Raw genomic sequence first — 9,927 nt, 5'->3', positions numbered from 1 at the left:
GTTTCTGGCAGTGACCCAAAGGTGAAGTTCCTGAAGACCTCTCTGCTGGCCAGGGGCCAAGGCCAGAGCATGGAGCCCCACTGCAGAGCACACACGCTCCCACATTCCTGGGCACTGAGGCCCACAACAGGTGAGACCCTGGAGGCTACCCACAAGCCAGCCAGACCACTGGGAAGTCACCTGTCCATTCTCAAGAATTGAGGTAGGGGCAGTAGTGGGCATAGAGAAGACTGTTCTTCCTCCCGGGAAAAACAGAACATGCCTCATCGTGGTTGGAGAGGGCAGAGACAAATGTGCAACTGTTCCTGGCAGGGAGCTCCCTGGAGTGGTCAGATGGGCCCGAGTTTGACCAAAGTGACAGTGCAGACTGGGCTACCTGGGCCCTTCTGGATTATGCCTGGACACTGGCAAAGCACGCTACAGCGATCAGGAAGAATTCACTAGATAAGAATTGTTTGCAGAGCTGTACAAAACTTAAGTCTCACTTGTGGTTTAAGTAGATTCCAGCAGAATACCCTTCCGGATTTGCCACTCTCCTGGGAAGTCAGCCTTCACTTTGGAGTGACCTCCGGGTGGACGGCTGTGAGCCAGTGCCTGGTGCACTGCAGAAGCAGCAAGGGGAGGGCACTCCCCACACACCCCAAGGCTGGGAGCACAGGATTAGGGAACACTTCTACCTTCAAACCTTTAGGACCCAAAAGTGGTACCTTCTAAGTTCATCTACTTCAGAAAAGACTTGCTTAGAAGGCAATCTTCCCCATTTCCCTCCTTCTCAACTACAGATCATGCTGTATCCAGTTGCCTAACTATAGGGAGATCTGGTTTTTACCATGCTTCACAGAGGTTATCTTTTTCACAAACCGAAGGCAAGACCGTTGACTGGTAAAATGATTATGACTCACTTTATTAGGGTGATCTGGAACCAAACCTGCAATCTCTCTCAGGTATGCCTCTGTACTCGTGTGATGTCTGAACTCCCGGTAAGCACCCTCAGTGTTTCCATAAAAACAGAGTAAGGCGGACCTTTGTAGTCTGTAATCAATTCAAGCTGCAGAATAGGAACACAGACCTAGAAAAGCCACTGACCCCAGGTAATAAGTGACCTCTGTTTTGTGAGTAGGGCTGGCAACCGCAGAAGGCAAAGTTCAACACAAATCCAAAGCAGCAGCTACAAAGCAGGGCGGACTTCAATTATCTTAGGAAAACTTAGGTTAATTTTAACATTAAAGCAGAGACAAAATGTAATTTTAACATTGTTTTAATCAAGTAATGTAGCTGTTTGAAACAAAAACTTTAAGACAGTTGAATAGAGCAAAGTGAAGGATTACTCTATTAGGATAGCCTCTGTGAATAAAATTCTTACGTGGATTTAAATCTATGGGAAATTTGGCACCAGACTGAACACAGGTCTAAGTCAAAATTTTCTTTAGTGTTTAGAAGCCCTGTACATCTTGTCCTTCAGATTAAAAAAAAAAAAAAAAAAGGAAATCAACTTCTACAATAGAACCTCGTTAGCTTGACACTGTGTATATTGAGTACAATGTGACTTGGGCCACCAGTATCGCCTATAGAATTTCAAATAATGAAAGGAAACTGGCCTGTGGCAAATAATTTGAAAGCTAGGAGAGATGAGAATTTGCAAAAACCTCTTTTCTTTGGTGTGACAAAGCACATTCCCTCCAGGTATATGGCTTCTGCTTCACTCTCATCACAATCTAACAAAAGGCAGCTGGAGACCAATTCATACCTCTCCAGTAAAATCACTAGATTTTAATTCCTCAAAATACCAAGTTAACAAGGTTTTACTATACCAAATGTTTGTATAATTTCAATGTGAAAGTTTTTACATACATTTGTTAAAGTCTCATTATAATCTCAGATGGATCACCAACAGGTGAATGATGTAAGCCTGTGCCCCAAATTAAAACCAACCCCCAATGGTTTTTGATTTCCACAGTGCATTTTTAATAGGAAGAAATAAATGCAACTATTTTTTACTTTGAAAATGATTTCTCAGACATGGCCAGAACCCATAAAAAGTAAGTTCAGATCAGCTAATTGGGCAGAATTCAAAAGGAAGTTATTTCTAAATCTAAAGCCCAGGATGGGCTGGGCCATGCCATAGTCACCTGTATTCAGTGGCCATCACCAAGACTCCATGAGTGTCTGATTATATTCAATGTGAAACAAAAGACACCCCAAGTCTCCCACCAAACTATAGGCTGACTTAGAAGTACAATTTTAGTTTTCTTTTTAATTAAGACATTTTGAAAAAAATAATAATAATAATAAAGTTTGAGACACAGCAATACTTATTTCGGCTAGATAGCAACCAAAACCTGTGTTCAAATGTGAAAGACATTAAAGAATAAGCCCCAGCATCAGGGAAAACCCACACTGAACAAAAGACACAGTATGTCTAAACACTTTGAAATCGTAATTTAAACCGTTAAGAGTGAAAGCTGAAAAATTATGGGTTTTGCTAGGGATTAAGTATACCTTTTCCTTCTTCCCCCAAATAAAATCATAGAACTTACTATTTAATCATATCCCAAAGCTGAGAGTTTTCTCTCAGCACAAAGCAACAGCCACATACACATAAAACACTTATTTATTAATGTAGTAATTCCCCTGGCTCATCCCAACTTGCAATGCACATGACTTCAAAGACTACAATTTGGAGCAAGTGTATGCAAACCTAAAAAAAAAATTTCAAGTTTTAAAACCTGCTCTTAAAATTCTTTATAGGACACTCTGTCCTTCTTTCTCAGTAAGATAAAGGTGTTGCACTATCCACCCTGGCAGGTAAGAATGTACATTACCAGATGCCAATTTGAGGGACTAGAGATAAGACTTAGAAAGTCCTGTATTTCTAAATGGCTGAATAAGGTAATTACAAGTAAGTGTATGTTTACATTCTGCTAAAGACCTCTTTATAGTCTCAGCACCTAGCAGTTTCTAACAGGCTCCAAGAATTCTATCCAGTTAAATAATACAATGCTTTTTAAAGGAGCCAATTGTTTCAGCTTAAGTCATTCAGAACCAAAAAATCCTAAGAATGACCAAAATCAAATATTTTTATAACTGTATAAATGTAATCCAAATGTGTCCACCACTAATTTTTCAGAAAGAAACATGCTATAAATAAGCAAACTACATCTGTTCACTGATATGTGTATGGACTCCCGAGATATCTTGTTGGGCTTAATTACAGACCACTCACAGCAATACGTTTTTTTAGCAGAAAGTGTAGCATGATGTTAAGCCTTTTAAGCTTTTGCACATACATGTTGCACTTCTGGCTGATGATGCAGAGATTCTCAGCATTACAGTTAAGCTGGGCTGCACCCACCCCTTTAAATGGCATCAATGTCAATGTCATCGTCCTTGTTATCAGACTTCACAGCTTCAACTTTCGGCACATTGGCAGTCTTCGAATACACCACCTGATAAAACAAAAAAAATTTTTAAATTGCATGTACACCTTTATGTCAGTGGTAAACAAAGAACGAAAATTAGCCCTGGCCAGGTAGCTCAGTTGGGTACAGCGTTGTCCCAACACACCAAGGTTGTGGGTTTAATCCCTGGTCAGGGCACGTAAGTGGAACAACAAATCAATGTCCCTAACCCTAAAAATCAGGAAATTTTTTAAATAAAAAAAGAAAAACAAAAATCATTTAGATGCAGCTATCAGTTTTACTTTTGCCAAAAAACAAACAAAAAATTAAAAAAGCCCCCCAAAACAAAAAACCTCTTTTTAGCTTAACAGTATGTTATTTTTTATAGACCACCAGCACCACTATATGTACCCTGCCATCATTTAAATAAACCTTACATTAAAAATTCAGACATTTATTGGGAATCATGTCCGGGGATATGGTTTTCACTACCCCTTATATTAAGGATTATCTTCCAAATCATTGAGACAGTGTTTTATTGCCTGAATCACCTAGGTTGACCATTCTCAAGCACCCAACACCAGCACTAAATTTAATCCTTTCTTCAGTGTGTACCTCAATATTCTCGTCTTCATCTTCTTCTTCACCACCAGAGGACTCCTCCTCTGCTTCCTTCAACCACTTTATAAATGGTTCTGCTTTGACACGAATCTCTTTGGCAAGTTCTTTTGAGACATATTTCTTTGAGGCCTAAAAAACATTAGGTACAATTTTTAGTTTGAAAAATTAAAAAAACACAACTCGAGTTCTTTGTACAGTTGCTGAAACTGAGCTCTTTGAAGGAACTGGATCATACCACAATTTTTTTAAAAAAAGATTTTATTTTTGGAGAAAGTATAATGAAGGGAGAAAGAGAAGGAGAGAAACACTGATAGGAGAGAAATGTCTTCGGTTTGCCACTCACTGTACCCAACTGGGGACCTGGCCCATAACCCAGGCATGTGCCCGGACTGGTAATTTAACCCTTTGGTTTGCAGGCTGGCACTCAGTCCACTGAGCCACACCAGCCGGGGCTGCCATACTGTAATCTTGAATCCTCACCAGAATACTTTCACTCAACAAAAAAACTATTGAAGAGTCTGCGTAGTTTCTTGTTATTACTAACAAGTTACCACGGTGGGAAATCCCCTACAAGTTACATTAGTCAGGAAAATCAACTGTGTGCTTTTGGAAGATTTTACTCACTTGTTTTTCAAGAGGGGAAGGGAGAAAAAGAGGGAGAAAAACACTGATTGCCTCTCACATGCCCCCCATCCCGACAGAGAATTGAACCTGTGACTTTTTGGTTCATAACCTGCACTCAATCCACTGAGCCACACCAGCCGACATACAACTGTGCTTTCAGGTAGAAAGAGAGTAGCTACTAGAAGTTACTTATTCCAAAAAACTAAACAAAACCCAAACCCAAATCTTTTGATCTTTAAGAGTTGTTTATGTATTTTCCCCACCTTCTCCGACCAGCTGATGATGACCTCTTCCTCCAGAAGGTCCGCATCGTACATCTCCTTTAAGATATGTGGGATCTTGGAAACGAGCTGAGCTTGATGCATTGCTACCACACACTCCAAACCATGAAGAAGGTACCGTTGAGCTTTTTTGTTGTTGTGACAAAACTGCAAAGAGATTTTCCCTCTGTATTAACAAGCTTGTACTGATATCCTAAGCTGACAATTTTAATACGCATGTATTTTCAATGCCCGAGGATTGTTCCTTAAAGTCCTGGCCCCACAAAAATGGTTCAAAAAGGCCGCCACACAGACAGCTCAGCATTACTTTATCGCTAAGAGACCATGTGCCGTCTTCACCTTCTGCCATGCTTGTAAGGTACGTCAGTTATCTCCATCTCCAGGATGACAGAGAACAAATGGGTGAGAGAGAATAAACCTCATTTATGAAGAATCTAAAATTGCTTACTCGTAGGAAATGGCGTCTGTATTTCTTAATCTGTTCTCTAATCTTCTCATTAAAAAGAACTTCTGTCAAAACAAGCGGGCCCATAGCTTTTACATCCAGTCTTTCTGCTTCAGCAACAATTTCTTTGTCAGAGGAGTCAATAATACCCTCTTCTTTCTTTTTCTGCAAATAAAAGGAAGCAATTCAGTGAAATGGAGTCACATTTTGCTGTGGACATACCTTAGTTCCCTACTCTCATGGATGTTTCCCTTAGTTTGACAGTTCTAAGATTTCAAAATAATCAACAACTGACAAAGTAGTATCTGGAAACTATATTTGTACAAACAATACCAACTAAAAGTAAAAGGAAGCCTTACACTTGAATATTCAAAAGATAGCATGAAAAAGTTACTTGCCAACTATCTGCTTGAAGTAATAAATAGTCTAACAGAAACCTGAGCTTGGATTGAAGCTGACTTTATTGATCACCACTGTTGAAGCAATGTTTACCTTAACAAAATCAAACAGGATATTGACCCGCTCCTCAACAGTCCTTTCCAAATCATCACTGAGTGTCAGAACTTTTGCGTGGTCACTGATTTCATCCATCCTGCGTCTCTGAGCTTCCTCAGTTGTGTCCTCCCCCCAATCATCATCCTCTTCCTCCTCCTGTTTACGAGGGTAAAGATGCTTGGTGAAAAGCCTTAAAAATGTAAAAAATGCTTCTGATTTCTAGACAAGTCAATGACATCAAGCGCATTTTCCACTAAGATGGATTCACCTGAATCGAACCCAAAATGCTGTCTCAGTATTTCTGCTCACTGTAACCAAGTATATTTTACACAGCCCCAACGCCTTCCACACCATCAACCCTGCACTTACATCAGCATGTGGAGGGGGACTCATTTCACTGGGTGGTGGCGGCGGCGGTGGTGTCTCACTGCTGGACACGGAGCCATTTTCCTTGTCTTTGCCCTTCCTGTTTTTCTTTTCCTTTTCTTTCTTCCCTGCAGCACTGTCACTATTCTCTACAGGGAAACGAAAGAGAAGTTTAGTACCCCAGCTTGTGTGTACCTCATTTCCAGTCGTGAACATTTAAAACCCTCCTCTCAGAAAACTACACAAACAGTGCTACATAAAATTCCAAGAGGATTCATAGACCAAATTCGTTCACTATATTTCATAGAAGAAACTTAGATTAAGAATGGGAAATCCCAAATATTAACAGTATTAACTTTGGGTAAGAGTTTAGATGAAAAGATGACTCAGGACACCCAACAGTGAAGGTTGGCATTCATGACCCTCTTCTCTCAGGCATGAACTTGAACGAAGGGCACAGCTCAACTGCCCTTTAACCATCAGCTGGAACACTGTCTAAGTCTATATAACGGCTCGTCTCACGGAGGAGAGAGGGCCGGAATAGGTTAGACTCTGTTGCTATAGCAAGCTCAAATTGTGCCAGACAGTTTTGATCATCTGGCACAGAGTGTTGCTTGCATTACTCTAAAGTGACTTAGGCTTAACGAGCTAAGCACCCCCATTTATAGAACAGTATTCCAGAGGGAGAACCCTCTGCGGCAACCCATGATTTGTTTTACAATACAATACCTACTTCCCTCATCCTAAGAAGATACGCCTTCACTAACACATGACGAGAGAATTATAGATCCTTCTATTCGTTCCATAGCAACAATAATCCATTCCATCTCCAAAAATCAGCTGCTTTATGGAAAGATCTTAGAAGTTCACCATGAAGACTTACCTGGTGGGTTTTTGAGAATGAATGTGCAGAGTTTGTGGTGTGTGTCAAGCATGCCTCGGTAACCACAGGCTTTACAAGAATTACCTATTGTTTGCTTCTTTGGATTGACATGCTGCCAAAAAAAAAAGTAAAAACAAGTATGTCACCCATAATACGTGGTAAAAACCCTGCAAGGAGCATGTGTGGAAATGACCAACAGAAGACACCTAACTCTAACAGTTTAACACACGAAAGCGTTTCTCCAGAGTCATCTACTTAAAAAAATCAGTATGTGAACAGCTTCAAAACCTGTAGGTCTTGTTGCCAAGTTAAGTCTGTGCTGCCTTGTCAAGAACGTTCCTTGGTGCCGTGTTTGTTCAGTTTCTTCTGCTGCTGACAGACCCCCACGGCACTCACCAGCTCTGTTTCCGGGTTCTCACACTCAGGACAGAGAACGAATCTCTTGATGAAACCATCCAACATGTCTTGCAGCTTATTCGCCTCATGAGATCCATTGACAATGTAACGGTCATTCTTAACATCAAACTGGGTCTGTGCTCCCAGCTCACAACCAAAGTATTTGGTGGGATCTGTGTAGGAAAAAGTTCAACCACAGTTAACTCAATCTTCGTCTACTCAGACATGTTTATACAATTATCATCCTCTATGCGCTTTTTTTTTTTGGGGGGGGGGGGGGACACGTGCTGCCTGGCCCTGGCCAGGTGGCTCAGTTGGTTGCAGCCCCATCCCATGTACCAGGAAAGGTCTGGGGTTTGATTCCCAGGCAGGGCGCATACAAGAGGCAACCAATGGATGTTTCTCTCTCTCCCTTCCTCTCTATTTTCAACAGAAACATATCATCAGGTGAGAATTAAAACCATTTAAACAGGTCGCCTGCCTAGTTTTTTGTGCTAATGGCAACTAACGCATCAGTTGGTTTGAAACCCAAGGTCTCACTTAACCCTCAGGCTAAGCAGCGCACAACCCACACACTGGGAGCCGGCAGAGACCCCGGGGACTTCTCCGAGAGGCGTTACTTACACGTTGGAGGCCGATTAAGCGCCTTTGCAACGTCAACCATGTTGACTATAACTGTCTTGATTCCATTTCCTTTGCCCTCAACCTGAAGGAAATAAGAGTTTAATTTTGCACTGTCTGCCAAGAGACGCAGTCTCTTACCCACGCATGAGAAAGGCCTCGGCCCTGCCGCCGAGGCGAGGGCGCGCGATTACCTTGGCAATCAGACGGGGCATCTTGTAGCGATAGAACTGGTCTGACACGCTGCGGTTGACGTTGACAGACATTTTGGCTTATTAGTGGCCTTATCAATAAGGTGAAGAGCTCTTTGATTGCAACTTTTTGGTATCTTCTGTCTGGAGAAGAAGGGATGACATAAACGACTGCAAGAGTTCTCGGTCTCTGACATGAAAAAGTTTTCGCCACTGAGGCTGTAAGCTCCTTGCTTGTACGCTATGTTTCCCCAATACAGGTACCAATGGCTGCGCAACAGCTCTGAAAGAGAGGGGAGACACAACGCCCCACGTTTAACGCGGCCCGCAGGCAGACCCCGCGCTCCCGACTTCCGCGCTCGGAGCGCCCCCGCGTCCACGCGCGCTCTCTCGCACAGGACCCCGCAGCGATGGAAACGGCCTCCGCGGGGTGAAGGTGAGACCGGCGCCAGGAGGCCAGACCGAGAAGTAACCGCGCTGTCCCGGCCTCCGCGCGATCGCGCCCCGCCGAACACGCTCGGCGTTCCCACAGCCGGCCTCCGCGGAGACAGGAGCGCACAGCCGCGGCCCCACGCTCCGCGCGCCCCGCACAAAGTTCGGGGCGCCCCTCCCCCGCAGCCCTCACGTCGGGACGGGGAGCCTGCTCTTTCCCAGCCGCTCCCTCCGCAGCGATGCTTACTTCGAAGAAACAGTCCCACCACACCTCCGACAGGCGGCCCCAGCACGAGCGCGCCCCGCGCGGGGCCGCGCCCCGGCCCCGGTGTCCGGGCCCCGACCCGGATCCGCTCGAGGAGCCGCTCGACCTTCGCTCCCGTGCCCGCGGCCGCGAGCCGGACGCCGCGGAGCCGCGACGTGGCGAGGCCTCTCCCGAGCTGCGGGTGGGCCGGGCCGCAGGCGGCCCGCCTGCCCTCTGCGGGGGCTGGGCCACCGCTGCGCCGGGCCGGGGAATCGAAACCGGCCGAGGGGCGCCGGCCGCCGCCCCCGCCCCACCCCGCGCCGCGCCATGACTCACAAATGCAGCACGGAGGCCGGGCTCCGGCCGCGCGGCGCGCTCCCGCGGGGCGGGGCCGCGGGCCCTCGGAGGGGGCGCCCGCCGCCCGCCCGCCGCCCGAACTGCGCCACACGCGCCGGGTCACGCGGCGCGCCGCCATCTTGTGCGGCCGCCATCTCCCCGCCGGCCCGCTCCGCCCGCGACTCACCGTTTTCGTCAAATAAAGACATAAACCCAACGCTGCTCGCCCGGGACTGGGATGAAGTGAGGCGCGTGTGAACCCGAGTCCGAGGAGGGGCGGCGGAGAAGCGCAGCGAGCAGAGGCCGGGCAGGCGCCGCCGAGCAGCGGGGAGGGGCTGTCCCAGCGACGTCCGGGGTCCACACCCTTCAGCGCCCGGGGCCTGGCGACCTGGCGCGGAGAGACGGCGCCGTGAGCCACAGGCGTCGGGGCGCCTTCCCCGCCAGCCAGCGGCCCGCGGGGGGTCGAGGGGGCGGGGAAGGCTGGGGAGGGGGCGCGGGGCGACCACCTCACCACCGGACTCACCTCTGGAATGTTCTCGCTCTGACTGAACAACGCCGCCGCCGCGCTCAAGCTACCCTCGACCCCGGTGCCCG

The 9,927-nt window shown here is 46.2% G+C and overlaps 1 protein-coding gene and 1 non-coding gene across 3 annotated transcripts; both read right to left on the bottom strand.

Annotated features, from left to right (window-relative positions):
• Positions 1 to 1,242: 1,242 nt before the first annotated feature.
• On the bottom strand, positions 1,243 to 9,764 carry EIF5 (eukaryotic translation initiation factor 5). Of its 2 annotated transcripts, none has more exons than XM_053928571.2 (11): positions 9,521 to 9,764; positions 8,325 to 8,604; positions 8,134 to 8,215; positions 7,510 to 7,682; positions 7,114 to 7,225; positions 6,234 to 6,379; positions 5,862 to 6,020; positions 5,373 to 5,534; positions 4,907 to 5,071; positions 4,014 to 4,148; positions 1,243 to 3,446 (listed from the first exon to the last, which is right to left on the bottom strand). In XM_053928571.2, exons 2-11 carry the CDS (start codon positions 8,394 to 8,396, stop codon positions 3,357 to 3,359), a joined length of 1,296 nt encoding a protein of 431 aa, XP_053784546.1. In that variant the 5' UTR covers positions 8,397 to 8,604; positions 9,521 to 9,764; the 3' UTR covers positions 1,243 to 3,356. The 2 variants fall into 2 exon arrangements, with proteins under 2 accessions (XP_053784546.1, XP_071078193.1); XM_071222092.1 differs by lacking the exon at positions 9,521 to 9,764 and adding an exon at positions 9,001 to 9,190.
• LOC112312094 (small nucleolar RNA SNORA28) lies at positions 6,721 to 6,846 on the bottom strand. The gene has a single exon (XR_002975542.1). It is a non-coding gene; the product is annotated as a small nucleolar RNA SNORA28 (small nucleolar RNA).
• Positions 9,765 to 9,927: the final 163 nt, after the last annotated feature.

Source organism: Desmodus rotundus, chromosome 7, assembly GCF_022682495.2.
Source record: "Desmodus rotundus isolate HL8 chromosome 7, HLdesRot8A.1, whole genome shotgun sequence".
Classification (NCBI taxonomy): Eukaryota; Metazoa; Chordata; class Mammalia; order Chiroptera; family Phyllostomidae; genus Desmodus; species Desmodus rotundus.
Note: the sequence above shows the minus strand (reverse complement) of the source record. Positions and strands in the feature narration are given on the sequence as shown.